This window comes from Humulus lupulus, chromosome 5 (genome assembly GCF_963169125.1).
Source record: "Humulus lupulus chromosome 5, drHumLupu1.1, whole genome shotgun sequence".
Taxonomy (NCBI): Eukaryota; Viridiplantae; Streptophyta; class Magnoliopsida; order Rosales; family Cannabaceae; genus Humulus; species Humulus lupulus.
Genome location: NC_084797.1, coordinates 5,448,803 through 5,468,282, shown reverse-complemented (window position 1 = coordinate 5,468,282; position 19,480 = coordinate 5,448,803). Strand labels below are relative to the sequence as shown.

Below are 19,480 nucleotides of genomic sequence, written 5' to 3'. Positions count from 1 at the left end.
TTATATTAAACATTTTTTATTTATTTTTATAATATTATTTATCTGTTTAAAATTTATGTGATACAAGAGGAACAAAAGGGGCCTCAAGCAAAGAAACTTCAAAATGAAAAAGATGCATTAGAAGTTACATATCAGAGATATATATGTGCATCGACACAGACAGAAATAAAGATACATCACCATAAGTAATGACTACACCATATTTATACAAACTTATACAATTAATTAAAATAAATATTATAAACTAATTAAATAGACTAACTTAACAAAATTCTATAAGTAAATTGATATTGATGTGTTAGACTATCTCCAATGCAATATGTAAATTTTGTGTCAATTGTAACAGTTGTTAATGTAAATCATTTTATCAAACAATTGTATGTACGCCAGTTAATGCCTCATTAATGATAGTTATAATTAATATAATGTGAGTTTGTTGTGAGATTAGCTATATTGAAGAAATGCCCTTTAATTTTCCATGCATGATAGATATGTATTCAATTAGTAAGTGTGATTATTTGATTGATGAGATTAGTTAGACAAGTAGAGAAGAAACTAAATAAGAACAAAAAAGAGGTCAAAGGATGAGACGAGAGAAAACAATGGACAACATACAACGTGTAAAGTAGGGTGGAAATTAATGGAACCAATACTATTTTGATGATATTATTTTGTCTATTGAGAAGAAATTCATTATAGTCTCAAGAGAAAAATCAAAACGTGTAAACTAAGTTAGAATAATTGGCTCTCTATGCTTAATCGATCAAAGACTAGACATAGGATCGCGATAGACTATATACGTTAATGGCTCTCATGTATACGTTAATGTATAATTAATGGTAGTAATTGATGTTGGGGTGATGACTTTGTTGTGAGAGTATCTATTGAGAAGAAAAGTCTTTTAATCTCATTAATTAGTGATAGGTAGATGTATTTATCAAAAACAATTGATTTGATAGTAGAGACAAAGTAGGAAAATAATACATAATTAACCAAACGTGTAAAGTAAGGTAGAATAATACTTGACTTCTAAATTATCCATATATCACTACTTTTCTAATTTTATTGAACACTTGATAGATGAATCAATCTCTACAGCCTTTTATGATTGTCAATCTTTATAATATATATGATTGTGTATAATTTATCAAAAGCATGTTTGAATGTTTTCGTATAACTACTCCATAACATTTAAAAGAAACAAAAAAAAATGAACTGTATTAAGTGTTGATTAATTATAATTATTTTTTTGCAGCAGGTCAGTTATAATTATTGAATTAAGTTATTTTGCTACAAGTTAAGATCATAGAAACTAAAACACTCTTAATCTTGGTATGATTAAATAAACTGAATTTAATTAATTAAGTAGAAATAAGTGACGTGATGATTCAATTTCCCTTCTCAATAATTGATATCAATATTTGAAGGAAGAGTCAAATTAAGGCCAAGGACATGTAAGGTCTCTCCTCTCCACCGTATATAAAGAAGACCTCCTAATATAAACTAACTCTAACCTAGAAAAAAAGTATAGTACAAAATTGAGAAAAATTCTAAAATAAAATAAAATACATATAGTAAAAAAACAAGTGAAAAAAATGATTCTGAGAGCACTCAGATTAGAATATATAATTAAAGAATGATTAAGTCTTCATATATGTAATTACTCAAAGAAAAAAAAAAGGAAAAAGTCCATACATGCAACGCCTCTTGATGATCAGGAACAGGACGTTTCAACAGTTTGTGCTATATCAATAATTTTTCCACAAACTGGGCCAGCTAAAGTCATTGCATTGAATCATGACCAGGACAGCTAAGGTCTCTCCACCGTATATAAACAAGGCCTCCTACCATGCATGCCTTTATCATTAATATCCTATACATAAACTATCAATCTCACCAATATGGCTGCATTATCAGTATCCATGAATCATGTTACATCAACGATTATCTTTTTTGTGTTTTTGGCACAAATAACTGTGATGGTCAACGTTTGCTTTGCAAATGGAGATCAATCCAACATTCTCTGCCATGAAACTGAAAAGCAAGCTCTTCTGAGCTTCAAGCGGGATCTTGTAGATGATTACAACAAACTGGTGTCTTGGGATGTTTCCAAAGAAGAAGATTGCTGCAAATGGACTGGAATTTCCTGCAACACCCTTACTGGCCACGTCTCTGAGCTCTTTCTCAACAATGGCTCCTTTACAGGCAAGATCAATCCCTCCTTGCTTAATCTCACTCATCTACTTAGCTTAGACTTGAGCTTAAATAATTTTGCCCAGATTATTCCTAGTTTCATGGGTTCTCTTGTGAGTTTGAGATATCTTAACTTTACATGTGGAGGATTCAAGGGAAAGATTCCCCACCAACTTGGAAATCTTTCAAGTTTACACTATCTTGTGCTTGAAGATTATATTGATTATGAGCAGTCAGGGTGTTCATCGAATTTGTTATATGTTGACAACCTTCATTGGGTCTCTGGTCTTTCATCATTGGAATCTCTAGTCATGAATGAGGTTAATCTTAGTAAAGCATCTGATCACTGGCTTTTTGCAATAAACACACTCCCTTCCCTGCAAGAATTACGATTGTACAATAGTGATCTTAGTCATATTCATATTCCATCTCACATCAATCTTACATCGCTTGAGACACTTGACCTGAGTTTAAACTCCCTTGAGCTTGAAAGTCCAGTTCCTTGCACCTTTCTCAACAATATGAGCCTTCTCAAGTATCTTGATTTGACTGAAAATAATATGAATTCTGTCATTCCCAAATGCTTTTATAGTTTTCCCAATCTGGCACACCTCTACCTTATAGGTAATAACTTGCAGGGCACTATCTCAAGTGACATAGCAAATTTGACTTCTATTGTCAGTTTTGACTTGTCAGATAATGCTTTAGCAGGAAATATACCAAAATCCATAGGAAAACTTTGCAATTTGGAGGTACTCCATATTTCCGGTAACCAATTAAGTGGATCACTTCCTGAAAGTCTTGGGTCTCTCTCAAAGTTACAAACACTCGATGTTTCCAATAACCAATTAAGTGGATCACTTCCTGAAAGTCTTGGGTCTCTCTCAAAGTTACAAACACTCGATGTTTCCAATAACCAATTTAGTGGACCACTTCCATAAAGTTTTGGGTCTCTCTCAAGTTTAGAATTTCTGAATATTGAATCAAACAATTTAGAGGGTGTTGTTTTTGAAGTTCATTTTGCCAACCTCACAAAGCTCACACACATGTATGCTTCTGGAAATAAATTGACTTTGAATGTAAGCTCATGTTGGACTCCTCCCTTTTCACTTTACGCCATGGAATTAAACAATTGGAACTTGGGTCATCATTTTCCTATATGGCTAAAATCACAAAAAAGTATTTCTCAAATTACCATGTCCAATACCGGTATTTCAGATGTCATTCCTAGTTGGTTATGGAATATTTCTTCATCATTTGATCTTTCTATTGACTTGTCTGAAAACCAAATTTATGGAGAAATTCTTGAATTTCCAAATGATGGTTCTTATATGTTGAACTTGAATTCCAACAAGTTAACAGGTCCATTACCCCGTATCCCAGTTTACTTTAGTCTAGACCTTTCAAATAATTCATTGTCTGGTAACATTTCTAATTTTCTTTGTGATCGAAAGAGCCGTACAAGATATATTGTGGGCCTGAATCTTGCAAATAATTTTTTATCAGGAAAGATTCCAGATTGTTGGATGTATTGGCCATCATTAATAAATATAGACTTGGACAACAATAACCTGACGGGAAAAATTCCAAGCTCCATAGGATCTTTACAAAGCTTAGAATCATTGCATCTTCATAATAATAGTCTCACTGGAGAAATACCAAAGGCTCTTAAGAATTGCACAACATTAATTGGTCTTGATCTTGGTTTTAATAAGTTGGTGGGAACTATACCAAGATGGATCGAAAGTATTCCATTCCTGGGCCTTCTTGTCCTTCGTTCAAACAACTTGATTGGCCTTATTCCAGTGGAGCTATGTAAACTTTCTACACTTCAACTATTGGATGCTAGTAATAACAATTTGACAGGAATCATACCGAGATGTTTCAAAAACTTAACAGTTATGACCTCTAGGAAATCAGAGATGTTACACTTTAGTTACTATAGCTCTATGAATCATGAATCTAGAGAGAATGCAAATCTTGTTATTAAAGGAAGGGAAAACCAGTACAACACCATCTTATATCTCTTAAGTACCTTAGACCTTTCAGCGAACCAATTATCAGGAAAAATACCAGAAGAACTTACAAGTCTCGATGCATTATATTCGTTGAATTTGTCAGGAAACTATTTGAGCGGGAGCATTCCAAAAAAGATTGATAGTATGACAGCGTTGGAATCTCTTGATCTCTCAAGAAACCGATTGTCCGGTCACATTCCTTCAGGTATGGCAAGCTTAACATTCTTGAGTTTCTTGAACTTGTCATATAACAACTTGTCTGGACAAATTCCAACAAGCACCCAACTGCAAACCATGGATGCTTCCGGCTTTATTGGCAACAAATTGTGTGGACCACCACTCCTCATAAAGTGTAGAGAAGATCATGTGACATTGAATAGGATGCAAGTACTGAAGATGGAGAAAGACAAGATGATGAATACTGGTTCCGATTGGGCATAGGAATGGGGCTTGGAGTGAGCTTTGTAGGTGTCATTGGTCCGTTGCTTGTTTGTGGATTTTGGAGACGTGCATACTTTTGGTTTTTCGAAGAATATTTGTGGTACAAGTTTGTGGATTACTTTATCAAAGTAAAGTACATGTTTTAATATTATTTGGGTCAATTGTGGTTTAAATGCTTTTGTAATAAGATAGGGGCTATGTTCGTTTTCCTTCTACTCACTTTGTTTAGACTTCTCTACTTTATTTTGTACTATTGGTTGTATTGTTTCTTGGTTTCCATGAAGTCAGAATAGTTGTTTGCATGTATTTGGCCACTAATTGGTCTTTTATCTTACGGTTAAGTTTATTGGTGTATTGTCATTTTCAAAGATTGCACTATTTGTGGTTACCAATTTCTTTTAAGAGTTTTAATCATATGTCTTCATTTCCCTTGAGGAATTAAAGAAATGACTTAGAAAACTTGGTGTGATTATAAAAGAGAAATTTTATGTTTATATCCATTATAATTTAGTGAAAATTTTTAATATGCCAACACATGTTGGTACTTACACAAAAAGAAAATAAAATAGAGTAAAACAAGTAACTAATATTGTAACTAGTTTGTTGAACACCACAACACGTAAAAATGTAATTACTTTATTATTACAAAAGTAATTACATCAAAACTTGAATACAATATTTTACCACGACACACTTTAAATATTTACACACTTATATCACGGAGACTTACATTTTTTTGATACTCTTTTAAACATACTTTACTACAAACTTGAACACACACCTGCATAGGACCCAAGGTCCCTATTTATACTACTTAATGTCAGTTGCTTTAACCAACTTTAAGATGAATAAGAAATCTAGCTTTATGTATGATTTTGGGTCTAAGCCCAATTTCTAGAAAATGTTTCATACAACTACATATATCTAAATATTTTTTTATTACAAGTCTAGAGAATTCTATATTATTAGTCGGTGGTGACTTTAACATAGTTGTCCTAGCTGAAATATATATATTGAAGTGTAATCACTTAGCTATCCAATGGTCAAATTTTCTTTTGAGAAATTTCAACTGTTCACGTTTTAATAGCACGTCAGCCAAGACATCTACCATAAAATAATTTCCTCTCATATTTTCAATTGTTGTGTGAAGACTTTCGAAGCCCAAACACTAGGAAATTGTGATAATGGTTGACTCAAGTCTGGGACACACAAGACTTGTACTATATATATATATATAATACATAAAACTGGAAATTAAATGCAATCACTTCCGATCATTCTCAAGATTTTGATTTATTTTATGTTATTTGTTTGTTCTATATATATATATATATATATATATTTTTAATCCATTAAGCCGTAATGATTGTTTTCTTGGTTTGTTTTGTGAAGTGATGAGCATTTTGTGGCTACCAAACTTCTCTTACAAGTTTTAAGCATGTCTTTGTTCCTTAAGAAAAAGAAATTATTTTGAAATGAAGTATGGTTTATATTATAAGAAAACTTCATACATGTATTAATTATAGATGGTATGTAAATCCTAAACAAAAAAAAAATACTAAGACTTTGCATGAAATTCAATGCTCTAATTAACTTCCGTTATTCATGATATTAAACTACTATAAACTACTATACATAACAAAAAATATTTGGTTCTAGCTTCTTATTATAATATACATTTCATTATCTTGAACCATTCAAACATTAAGGGCTAGCCTCAGGGGTGAGCCCCTAAACTTCTCAGAAAACTAATTTTTGTTTAAATAAGAAAATGAAGAAATATACTGTAAAACCTCTCTAAATTAATAATGTCGGGACAAACAAAAGTATAATTTAACCAAGGTTATTGATTAATCAAATGTTAATTTCCACTATTTCAAGTCGGGTCTAGACAAAAGTATAATTTATTAATTCATAAAGTAATAATTTATCAAGGTTACATTGTATAAAGCAAAAAGTAATACCATATGGTATATATATCTTGGTAAAGTACTGTTAATGTTAAGTTTTAGTTCTTGCTGTTTGTTGTCAAAAATTATGCATCTTGTCTTGTCTAGGTTTCGATCTGTTTTATCTCAATATTATAAAGGGTTAACACTGTTTTGACAGATCTGTGTTAGTTAAAATAATAATGATCTTTTCCAGCTGGCAGTCCACGTGACAAGCTGTTGTCACTTGATTCTGTCCTTTCTATATATAGATCATTATGCTAAACAGAGCAACTAACTCTTTGAGAAAAAAACCCTAGATATTGTAGATCTTGTTTTCTTGGACTTTTCTTTGTGGTGCAGAGATAAGTGTGGAGAAGAAGCTGGTGATCTACTTGGGCTTTTGAAGAGGAGCAGCTAAAGCTTGGTACAGACAAAAGCTTGGTACAGACATTCACTGAAGGGAGTTCAGTCGATTCTTTGAAGGGAGTTCAAAGAAAGTTCTCTGTCAAGTTTTTGCTGTAGATCTTAATTGGTTACTAATTGGTGTACATAGATTGATTGGAGTGTGCATTCAATCTATATTCTGTATTTCTGTTTGTAAGTTGTTTTTGTAAACTTTGTTTGAAAGATTTCAGATCTATAATAAATCTTCTTGAAAGATTACAAGTGTTTCATGTTCGATCAATAATTGAGTTCATTGAGTATGAGGTTCTTTGATTACTGTAAGTAATTTGAAATAATCATTAGAGTAGCAAACCCACTTTCAAATTGGTATCAGAGCATGGTTACTAAAGATCGATCTCTATCTGTTTGATATTTTTTCTTTGGGTTTATTTGCTTTAGTGATTTTTCTGTGAATCTGTTTTCTGGGAAATTCTTGTTCTGTCTGTTCTTTTTCGTGTTGTATCTGCTTATCTTGTGTGCAGGTGAAAATGGATATGTTCAGAGAAGGGGGATCTACTTCTAGACCTCCAATGTTAGAAGGGTCAAATTATCCCTATTGGAAAACCAAGATGAGGGCTTTTCTGAGAGCTGTGGACGAAAGAGTCTGGATGGCAGTGGTGGATGGATGGAAAGCTCCGAGTATTACTGAAAATCGGGTAGAAATTGTTAAACCGATGAGTGAATGGTCTGAAACTGAGATTGAGAAGGAAAATTTCAACTCCAAAGCTCTTCATGCTATCTTCAATGCAGTCTCTACAAATCAGATGAAAGTCATAGCCAACTGTGAAATTGCTAAAGAGGCTTGGGAAAAACTGAAGACAAAGAATGAAGGGACTCAAGCTGTCAAGAAAGCAAGATTAAGGGCTCTAGCTACTCAGTTTGAAAACTTGAATATGGAGGAGGTAGAGACTGTTGCAGAGTTTCATGCCAAATTATGTGACATTTCAAATGAGTCGTATGCCCTTGGAAAGACTTACTCAAACACGAAACTTGTCAGAAAGGTTCTAGCTGTCTTGCCAAGAGCTTTTAAAGCAAAAGTTACATCTATTGAAGAGGTACATGATGTTGAAGAACTGGATCTTGATGAGCTGATAGGCTCTTTACAAAACTATGAGATGACTCTAAAACGATGGGGCAAAGAGAAACATGAAAGAGAGAAGGATAAGGGCAGCAACATTCTTGCTTTCGTACACAAAGAGGAGGTAGAGAAAGGTGATATGCTAGACGGCTTGACTGAAGATAAAGTGGCATTTCTTACGAAAAACTAGGCCAAGTTCTTGAAAAGAAATATGAGGAGAGGAAATCTTGGTGGGAAAGAAAATGGTCCCAAAAAGATTATGCCCTTTAATCAAAGATCTGTGACTTCACAGGAAAGGAAAAATAGAGAAATTCGGTGTCGTGAATGTGATGGTTTTGGTCACATTCAAGCTGAATGTGCCAATACTCTAAAGAAGAAAAAGGCTATGGCAGTAACGTGGAGTGACAGTGATGAAGAGAAAGAAGAATCTTGCAGTGAACAGTCATATCAAGATAAATGCGTGGTTGCTTTTATGGCCTCATCAAATCGTAAGGATGAAAGTGAGAATGATGAGTCTGGAGAATCTGATGTGGAAAGTCTGGATCAACAATCTTCTTATGAACAAATGTATGATCAATGGGTGACTATGATCAAGAAGGTAAAGCAGGTTGAAGGAAGAAATCAAGAATTAATTATGAGTAATAAAAATCTTGAGGGAAAAGTCAAAAGATTGCCGAGGGAGATTGACGATAAGAATGTGCAATTGCAGGCCTTATGTTTTGAAGCTTTGAAAGTTAGAAAACCTCGTGATGAATCAGGAGCAGAGGGGTTTCGAACCAAGGTAAGGCTTCTAAACAAATGTGGAAAGGAGATTCTGATTGATGATCCCTCTTATTCCAAAAGTCATCAGTCAAATGCAGTTTTATCTACAAATTTTCAGACTCAAGAAGATGAATCCTGGAGCAGGCCAAGTTTGCAAAAAAATTTCACTAGTGGAAGATTTGTTCCAGTCTGTCACTTCTGCAACAAACGTGGTCATATACGCCCAAAGTGCTTCAAGTTACAGAACTATCTCCAAAAGTTAGTTGAGAGAAAGGAGGGATTGAAGTCTTCAGAGAAGATTGTTCATGTTCCTTTTGACATTTGTCCTAACACAAGTTCTGAGGATACAAAAGCTTGTGTGGCTCATATATCTCTATCTGCATTTAAGGATGACCAGTGGTATTTTGATAGCGGTTGTTCACGACACATGACTAGAAACCGGCACCTATTGATCAACTATCAAGATATGATAGAAGGAGCTGTTACGTTTGGTGATGGTAACAAGGGTGCTATTCAAGGAAAAGGGGAGCTTCTTTTGAAGAATCTTCCATCTTTGAAGGATGTTCTGTACGTTGAAGGGTTGAAAGCAAACTTGATCAGTATAAGTCAGCTGTGTGATTCGGGTTATTTGGTGAATTTTTCTAACAGTTGTTGTTCTGTTGTTTCGTCAAATGGAAGTACAGTCTTAACAGGCAAAAGATCAATTGACAACTGCTATAAGCTAGACAGTGAAGTTCTGTGTAATAGAACTGTTCTGGAAAAATCAGATTTGTGGCATCATAGAATGGATCATCTAAACTACCGAGATCTTCAAAAATTGATCAAGCTCAAGGCAGTTAGGGGAGTTCCAGAGTGTAAAGTCAGTCGAGAAAATATATGTGGGCCATGTCAATTAGGTAAACAAACAAGAGTCTCTCATCCTACAGTGAAGTTTCTGCAGACTTCAAGAGTTTTAGAACTATTACATGTGGACTTGATGGGACCCATGCAGACAGAGAGTATTAGTGGGAAAAGATATGTGATGGTGTGTGTAAATGACTATTCCAGATACTCATGGGTAAATTTTATCAGAGAAAAGTCTGATACGTTTGGAGTTTTTTCTACTCTTGTCCTTAAACTTCAAAATGAAAAACTCCAAAAGGTTATGAAAGTTTACAGGGTACGAAGTGATCATGGGAAGGAATTTGAGAATAGTCTTTTTTCTGAATTTTGTGATCATCTTGGTATTGCTCATGAGTTCTCCGCGCCTAAAACTCCTCAACAAAATGGTGTGGTTGAAAGAAAAAATAGAACTCTTCAAGAAATGGCTCGGGTAATGCTCTGTGGGAAGAAGATTGCCACTCATTTTTGGGCAGAAGCAGTAAATACCGCTTGTTATATTAGCAACCGAGTTCATCTCAGAACAGGAACAACTCAGACAGCCTATGAAATTTGGAAGGGTAAGACTCCAAATCTAGCTCACCTTCATATCTTTGGATGTAAGTGCTTTATTCTGAATGACAGAGATCATCTGGCCAAATTTGAACCAAGGAGTGATGAAGGAATATTTCTCGTGTATGCAGTAAACAGTAGAGCCTATCGAATTTTCAACAAGCGCACTCATACCGTCATGGAGTCTGTAAATGTGAGATTTGATGAATCTGAGGATAAAGTTGCATCTATTGAAGATGATGACCCACCTATTCTATCTGTTCCACCAGTAGTTCCCACTGAACCTATCACTGAAGAAATTGCTTCCCCTTCCCAGTCAGTTGGAACATCTTCGTCTGATCAATCCAACAATATTGAAGATGAATCTCCTCCCAGTTATGATCCTCAACAGTCTACTAATTCAGATACAGTGGTCCCATCTCATGCTCCATTGTACAAAAATGGTCCTCCTTCATGGATTCCAAAAGCTCATCCTCCATCAGTCATTATTGGTAATCCAACTGACCGCATGGTGACTAGGCGAAAAGCTGCAAGTGAAATTAGTCACTCATGTTATCTATCCTTGTTAGAACCAAAATCTGCCAAGGAAGCCTTGCTATATGAACATTGGATCAGTGCAATGCAGGAAGAACTTGAACAATTCAAGAGAAATGATGTCTGGGAGCTAGTTCCTCGGCCTGCAGAGTCCAATATAGTGGGGACCAAGTGGATCTTTAAAAACAAATCAGATGAGTTTGGAAATATTACTAGAAATAAGGCTCGTCTAGTAGCTCAAGGATATAATCAGGTGGAGGGTCTTGATTTTGACGAAACATTTGCTCCTGTAGCTCGTCTTGAATCCATTCGCATGCTTCTGGCTATTGCATGTCACCTCAAAATGAAGCTACATCAAATGGATGTTAAAAGTGCCTTTTTGAATGGGATTCTTCAAGAAGAAGTTTTTGTGGAACAACCAGTGGGCTTTACTGATCCTCATTTACCAGATCATGTCTACAAATTAAAAAAGGCATTATATGGGCTAAAACAGGCACCCAGAGCTTGGAATGACAGATTAACCTCTTTTCTTCTCAGCAATGGTTTTGTCAGGGGAAATGCAGATCAAACTCTGTTTATCAGACATTTGCATCCAGGTATATTCATAGCTCAAATTTATGTAGATGATATCATTTTCGGATCTACTTGCCCTGGTGCTATCAATCATTTTGTTGAGTTAATACAGTCTGAATTTGAGATGAGCATGATAGGTGATCTTTCATTTTTCCTAGGATTACAGATCAAATAGTTATCCACTGGAATCTTTATTTCCCAGTTGAAATATACTCTTAACCTGTTAAAAAAATTTGGTCTAGATCATTCTAAGCATGCTAGAACTCCTATAGGCACAACCTCTAAGCTTACTAAAGACATGTCAGGCAAACCTGTAGATCCAACACTTTTTCGTAGTATGATAGGGAGTCTTCTTTATTTGACCGCTAGTAGACCTGACATTTGTTTTAGTGTTGGTTTGTGTGCTAGATATCAGTCCACTCCCACTGAGTCTCATCTTACAGTTGTTAAGATAATAATGAAATATGTGGCTGGTACAGTTGAATTTGGTATGTGGTACACAAATGATTCCAATATGTCATTAGTAGGATATAGTGACTCAGATTGGGCTGGAAATTTAGATGATCGAAAGAGTACATCTGGAGGGTGTTTTTATCTGGGAAACAACCTTGTATCTTGGCACAACAAGAAACAAAACTCTATTTCTCTTTCCACTGCTGAAGCCGAATATATTGCAGCAGGCAGCTGTTGCACTCAATTACTCTAGATGAATAAGATGCTTGCTGATTATGGTTACCCTCAAAACTCTTTACTCATGTATTGTGACAATACTAGTGCCATAAATATTTCAAAAAATCCTGTGCAGCATTCTAGGACTAAACATATTGACATTCGGTATCATTTTATTCGAGAATTGGTAGAATCAAAATCAGTTGTGATATCTCATGTGTCTTCTGAAGCTCAATATGCTGGCTTGTTCACCAAAGCTTTAAACTCTCAGACCTTTGTTCATTTACGTAAATGCATTGGAGTTTGCACTATTTGAGTTTCTTTATCTAGAACTCTCTTATTTCATTTCTGTTTCCAGGATTGGTTGTTCATCTGAACCACTTATTTTTCTCAGCTAAAAAGGCTACCTTGTCAGGTGCAATGGGAAGAGCTTTCTCTTAAGATTTACTCTTGAGTATTTTGCTCCTTCTTCTTGAGTATTTTCTGCCTTAGAGAAGACGACTACATCCCTGGTCAAGAGTGAAAGCCATAGCTGGTTGTTTTTTTTATATAAAATCAAAAAAAATCAAAAAACAAAATCTATATAATCATAAAAAAAAGAAATTATTTTGAGAGTTTTTGAGGGAGTGAGTCATTTGACTCGCATGAGGACACTTTTTCACACACTCATGAAAAATTCTGGTTCAGCATCCTGTTGAAATTTTTATGTTATGAGTGTTGTTTTGTTCTAGTCATTTGGTTAAAGAGCTCTCTGTTGCTTATTTTTTTTCTCTCATCTGGTCTGATTATTTTTTTTGGTCTGTCTGTCATATCTCATAATCATCTTGATATATCACAATTGGTTTGGGTCTACTCATCTTCTCTTTCTTGTTTTTGGGTCGAGTCTTTTATTAGTTTGTTGCTCAGTGATTTTTTGGTTTATTTTTTTATATTGATTTAGGGTTTTGTGGCGCTATAAATACATATTATTCTTCCAGGCATCTTATTCATCTTTGTTTTTGAGTTTCATCTTTTGCTGTTGCTCATTCGATGGCTTCTAACATTGTGGGCTCTCCTAGAAAGGTTCTTGCTGTTCCAGTTGGGTCCCCGTTGGCTTCTTCGCCTGTTTCTCAGTCTCCTCCTTCTGAGTTCGTCCCTGCTGACGGTTCAAATATGGCTGTTGCGGTTGATCCCTCTTCAGGTAAATCTTCCGTCTCTGTTCTCCCTAGTATTCCTCTAGTTTCATCAGAGGCTGTGCGTGTTAAATCTGCTGCTGGGTCTGTTAAATCAGTGCGTAGAAACATTAAGTCTGTAGCCCATAAACCCTCGTCTAAATCCCTTCCTCCTAGGCGTGTCACCCGGGCCCAGTCGTCAACCCCTGTCTATGTGTCTTCCTCTCCTTCACCATCTATCCCTTCTCAACCCTCGTCGTCCAAAGGTTCTTCCAAAAAGAGGTCCTTAGGTCCTGAGTCGCTTCTCCCTCGGAAAAAGCCTTCCCAGACTTTTTCATCTCATTCTCCTTCTCCTTCGGTCCAACATAAAAAATCTGGGTCTTCTATGGTTTCTAAACAACCTCAATCTTCTCCTGTGGTTAAAAAGAAAAAAGCATCTATCCCCAAGTCTCCTCCTCCTTCCGTGTCTGCTCCACCTAGTGGTAGCTCTGACCTTCCCCATTAATGTTCTTTTTCAACACTAGGAAGTTTCAGAAGTATAAAGATAGAATGTCGTTTCGACTGTTAAATGTGGAATCAAATGTCGTTTTAGATGATTTTCCTCGCTTCAAAGAGTCCATGCTTTCTAGGGGTTGGATTAATTATGCCCTAATCTACTCATGCCATCTCAGAATCTTGTTCGGGAAATTTATTCTAATATTGACAAACATATTTTGGAATCTTCTAATCCCAATCAGTTTAAAGTGTTTTGTCGGGGCAAGTGGTTTCGTTTTTCTCCATCTACTATTGCTAAAGTTATGAATTTGCTTGTGGTTAAATCTCCTGTTTTCTGCTCTGATTATTCCCCTGACTTAAACTTGGTTGCTGCTGAGTTAACTGGTACTCCTGATTTTAAATGGCCTGATAGTAAGGGTGCCATTCCTGCTACTGCACTTACATCATTTTATAGACTTCTTTTTCGGGTTGCTCTCACAAATTGGTTGCCTAATACTCACAAGTCTACTGTGGGTACTTCACTGGCTCGATTTATGTTTGTTGTTGGCACTGAAGTTTTTATTGACTTGTCTACCATTATATTTGATCGAATTTACAATGAGGCTGTTGCTCGTGGCACAAGGTCTTTTTTACCTTTTCCTTGTCTACTTCATCGATTGGCTCTGTCCATCTCTCCAGAGTTTACTGCTCAAGAAGTTTTTTTATTTGTTCCTGCAATTGACAGCAATCTTCGCAGTTTAAAAGTTCCTCAGGTTTTTCCTTCCACTGACCCAGCCTCTGACCCTGTGCTGCCTGGTTTTCCAACTTCTGGCTGGCGGTTTATGCTGTTTGATTATATGCACCAGTTTCGGGCAAGGTTCAATGATTTTGTGACTACTTACAAAAAGGATAGACAGCGCACATTGCAATTTGAGAGGAGGGTCTTGGCTCAGTTGGCTCAAATTCGTGCTTCATCTCAGGGGGAGTCCATTGTTCCTGGCGCATCTGTGCAGGGGGAGTCTCCAGATAGACCTTCGTCTCAGTAAAATGGGCTTCAATTATGATCACTGAGGGGGAGATGTTTTAATATTTTCAGTTGTTGTTTAGTTTTTCTGTGCAGACTTTTGGATACTGTTGGGTATATGTCTTTCAAGGGTATGGCTGTGTTTGAAAAGTTGGTTGTGTAATCTGTGTTTTGTTTTTTCTTGTTTTGTGTTTAGTGGCTGTTTTACTGACTCTATTTCTGCACTGATCATAATTTTTGCCAAAGGGGGAGATTGTTAATGTTAAGTTTTAGTTCTTGCTGTTTGTTGTCAAAAATTATGCATCTTGTCTTGTCTAGGTTTCGATCTGTTTTATCTCAATATTATAGAGGGTTAACACTGTTTTGACAGATCTATGTTAGTTAAAATAATAATGATCTTTTCCAGCTGGCAGTCCACGTGACAAGATGTTGTCACTTGATTCTGTCCTTTCTATATATAGATCATTATGCTAAACAGAGCAACTAACTCTTTGAGAAAAAAACCCTAGATATTGTAGATCTTGTTTTCTTGGACTTTTCTTTGTGGTGCAGAGATAAGTGTGGAGAAGAAGCTGGTGATCTACTTGGGCTTTTGAAGAGGAGCAGCTAAAGCTTGGTACAGACAAAAGCTTGGTACAGACATTCACTGAAGGGAGTTCAGTCGATTCTTTGAAGGGAGTTCAAAGAAAGTTCTCTGTCAAGTTTTTGCTGTAGATCTTAATTGGTTACTAATTGGTGTACATAGATTGATTGGAGTGTGCATTCAATCTATATTCTGTATTTCTGTTTGTAAGTTGTTTTTGTAAACTTTGTTTGAAATATTTCAGATCTATAATAAATCTTCTCGAAAGATTACAAGTGTTTCATGTTCGATCAATAATTGAGTTCATTGAGTATGAGGTTCTTTGATTACTGTAAGTAATTTGAAATAATCATTAGAGTAGCAAACCCACTTTCAAGTACAAATCAAGAAGTGTTATTTTTATTTGATAAATGTCATCCCTAATGAACTTCTTAAACACTGAACATATCCCCAAATGCAGTGTTTAACAACTATAATTAACTCTAAGTATAAGGAGTTCATCTTCATAATTAACAGTGTTTGAATGATTTCTATACTATAATTTGAGGAGCAAGAGAGGCATCACGCTTATTTTATCTTGTAAACTTTTCTTCAAGACATTTGGAAGTGTTTTAAGCCATGGCATCCTGTCTTTCTTCATCTTTTTCTGTTATTTGAAGAAGCATAAAATTTTAAAAGCTATACAAAAACATGGATACTGATATATAAATAGTTTATAATTATAATAGAAATTTAAGTAAATTTATATCTTTGTTTGAATTGGGATGGAAATCATCTACATCAATGAAGATAAAATTTCTCTTATTTGCCAGAATCTCACCTATTTTACTGCGGAACCACTCAAACCAACAATACATAAATATCAATAAATACAATATACAATAAATATATTATATTATATTGTATATATAAATATCAATATATACAATATAATATAATATATAATACAATATATTGTATTACACAATATACATTGTATATACAATATATATAATACAATCAGCCAAATTACATACAAAGCAAAGAGAGTCGTATGGGTAATTTGTGTTTTTTTGTAGTATTGCTTAACAACAAAATAAACAATCACGTTAAACAAAATAAACAAAATAAACAACAAAAAACATTAGAAGTTCGATCAGAGTTGTACAAAGTTTCCAAATTCAGGTCGCAGCCAACAACTAACATTTTCTTGTAAACTGCAAAAGCATGGTCTGTATTCCCAACGTGATGTAGACTCGAATGAGAGCATTAGTGAGTTATATGTGTAACGATCAAGTCAAATTCCTTTGCTCTGCATTAATCAAAAGTTTATAAAAAACTATATTAAGACTAAGATCACTCTGCTTTAGTTCCTCAATTAATACAGAGCATCATCATCAGCTTTCCACAAGAATGGTGTAAGTCTCAAGTTCTGGTCTTACTCCTTCTCTAACCATTCTTCAGAACAAATGACAGGCTATTGAAAATTGAAAATTGCACGGTTAGGTTTGCATCCATACTTTGCCATCTCTTCAAAGAAAAGCATTGCTTCTTCATGTCTTTCTCTTTCATCACATCCAGAGTATCTAAGGCTTTGGCGACATTGCCTGGTTTGAAGAAAGCATTAATAAGAATGGTGAACATAACTACATCAGGAGCAAAACCATCAGCTTCCATTTCATCCCAAATTTCTTTCATAGTTTCTAACTCACCACAATCACTTAACTTGCCCAACAAAGTAATATAAGTTACACGATCACGTTTGTGAGTGTTGGCTTTCATATTTACAAACAATGCCTTTGCATTATCAATATTACCTACATTGCAGAGAGCATCAATGAGAACATTATAAGTAACAACATCTGGCTTGCATCCCACAATGTCCATTCTCTTCAATACATCAATTTTCTTGCCATTCCAAGAACTCTAATGCATATAGTAAATGTATAAATATCAGGCTACAATCCCAAACGATCAATCTCTTTTAACAAATTCATTACAGTTTGATAATCCTTTTGATTTCCAAATGCCACCATCAATGCTAAATAAACCTTCAAGCCAGGCTTCATTCCTTCCATACCATTCTGTTGTAAACCTCCAAAGCCTCCCAACAAAGCCTCGTATATCTTCTTCTGTAACAGAGCTAGATCTTTCCAATAATTCCTTATCTGGGGATATTTCCCATTGTTTGTGTGGTCAACCAAATGATGTGCCAAATGGATTAGAAATTCTTCATCTTGGGGACAATGCTTTATCAGACAATATTCCTGATTGTTGGATGTATTGGCCATCCCTCAAAGTGATAAATTTGAGTAATAATAATTTCACTGGGAAAATTCCAAAAATTGTGGGATCTCTACATAACTTGAAATCCTTGCATCTTCGTAATAATAGTGTTTTTGGACAGATACCTACGTACTTGCAGAATTGTACAATGTTAGAAGTTATCGACCTTGGTCAAAATAAGATTGCAGGAAGCATACCAACATGGATTGGAAATCTTTTCAATCTAATGTTTCTTGGTTTTCGTTCAAACAAGTTAAGCGGACAGATTCCATTTGAACTGTGCCATCTTAATCAACTTCAGATTTTAGACTTTGCTCATAACAATTTATTTGGAACCATACCAAGATGTTTTGGAAATTTTAAAGGCATGATTAATAAAACCGATTCGAATGATGTCATCTTTTATTCTTATTATATGGGTGTGTTCATGGAAAATGCAATTGTGGTGATGAAAGGAAGGGAAGATCAATACAACACCAATCATTGGTGGCTAGCATGGATCTTTCATATAACAATTTATCAGGAGACTTCCCAATAAGCTCACAAATCTCCATGCATTACAATCTTTGAATCTGTCAAGAAACTCTCTCAACGGAGGCATTCCTAATCAAATAAAAGATATGGCTATGTTGGAATCTCTTGACCTCTCAATGAACCAACTGTCTGGTGTCATTCCTCCAAGTTTGTCAAGTTAAACTTTCTTGAATCACTTAAACTTGTCATACAACAACTTTTCAGGAGAAATTCCCACAAGCACCCAACTTCAGAGCATGGATGCTTCTTGCTATATTGGAAACCAACTTTGTAGACTTCCACTCCTAAAAAGGTGCAGAGAAGATCATGAAATAACACCTAAGGATGCAAGTACTGAAGATGAAGAAGAGAAATACTGGTTTCGATTGGGCATAGTGGTCAGATTTGGAGTTGGCTTTGCGGGTGTCATTGGTCCTTTGTTGGCCTGTGGTGTTTGGAGACGTGCTTACTTTTGGTTCTTCAACGAGTACATGTGGTACAAGATTGAGGATTGCTTTATCAGAGTAAGGTACAAGCTGCAAAATTAGAAGGCTCAAACATGTTTTATGGCTTTAGTAATAAGATATAGCTTTGTTCATTTTCTTGTTTGCCTTATGACAAAAGACTCATCGCTCTTTTTGTTCAAGATTTTGATTTATTTTCTTTTAGTTTTTTTTTTTTATGGAATCCAATAAGATGTAATGATTGTTTTCTTGTTTTGTTTTGTGAAATGTATTGGGGTATTATAATTTTGTGAAATGTATTGGGGCATTTTTGTAGTACAATCAAAGAGAAAGAGGTACTCACAAATCACAACACAAGTAAAAGCTTTTTTTTTTTTGTTTAACAATCATTTGCTTCATTTCTATATTGTTCAACAATACAACAATGGCCTAATATAGAGACTCCTTAATTGTCAAGGTTTGTATCAAATTGAGAGTGTCACATGTCAACCAAAAGAAAAAAAGTAAAACATCCTTTGGGAAGAGGAGGAGCATATGAACAGTTTAGGACTCGATTGATTCGATTAATAAGCAAATAGATTCTGAATTGTACAACAATCAGCAAAACTGTAATCTACTCACCAACCGCTATCAAAGGCAATCCCCTGAAGAACAAATAGAAAAACAAAATGGGAGCAGAAAACAGAAGAAAATACCCAAAATATATGCGTACCAAGCAGGCAATAAGTTGTGTAAAGATTAAGTAGTAGTGTTTGTTTAGCTCACCAGCCACCATGTCTTGAGAAATAGTCATTTTCTAATGATATAGCAAGAGCAACAGCCACAACTCTCTCTGATAAACTCAGTGGATGGAACACTTCTGAATCTTGGACCTGCAGCCGAAACACCAACTATGAAGACTGAATAAAACAACCAAAGGCATTGATAGAAAA

The 19,480-nt window shown here is 35.1% G+C and overlaps 2 protein-coding genes across 2 annotated transcripts; both read left to right on the top strand.

Annotated features, from left to right (window-relative positions):
- Window positions 1-1,778: 1,778 nt before the first annotated feature.
- Window positions 1,779-3,134, top strand: LOC133778011 (receptor-like protein EIX1). Its single transcript, XM_062217812.1, has one exon. It carries the CDS (start codon window positions 1,902-1,904, stop codon window positions 3,132-3,134), a length of 1,233 nt encoding a protein of 410 aa, XP_062073796.1. The 5' UTR covers window positions 1,779-1,901.
- A 105-nt stretch (window positions 3,135-3,239) lies between these two features.
- On the top strand, window positions 3,240-4,652 carry LOC133778009 (receptor-like protein EIX2). The gene has a single exon (XM_062217810.1). The coding sequence runs from the start codon at window positions 3,240-3,242 to the stop codon at window positions 4,650-4,652; it is 1,413 nt and encodes a 470-aa protein (XP_062073794.1).
- Window positions 4,653-19,480: the final 14,828 nt, after the last annotated feature.

Excerpts from the sequence above, each read along its gene's own strand:
- LOC133778011 (XM_062217812.1), top strand. The coding sequence starts at position 1,902 with ATGGCTGCATTATCAGTATCCATGAATCATGTTACATCAACGATTATC.
- LOC133778009 (XM_062217810.1), top strand. The coding sequence starts at position 3,240 with ATGTATGCTTCTGGAAATAAATTGACTTTGAATGTAAGCTCATGTTGG.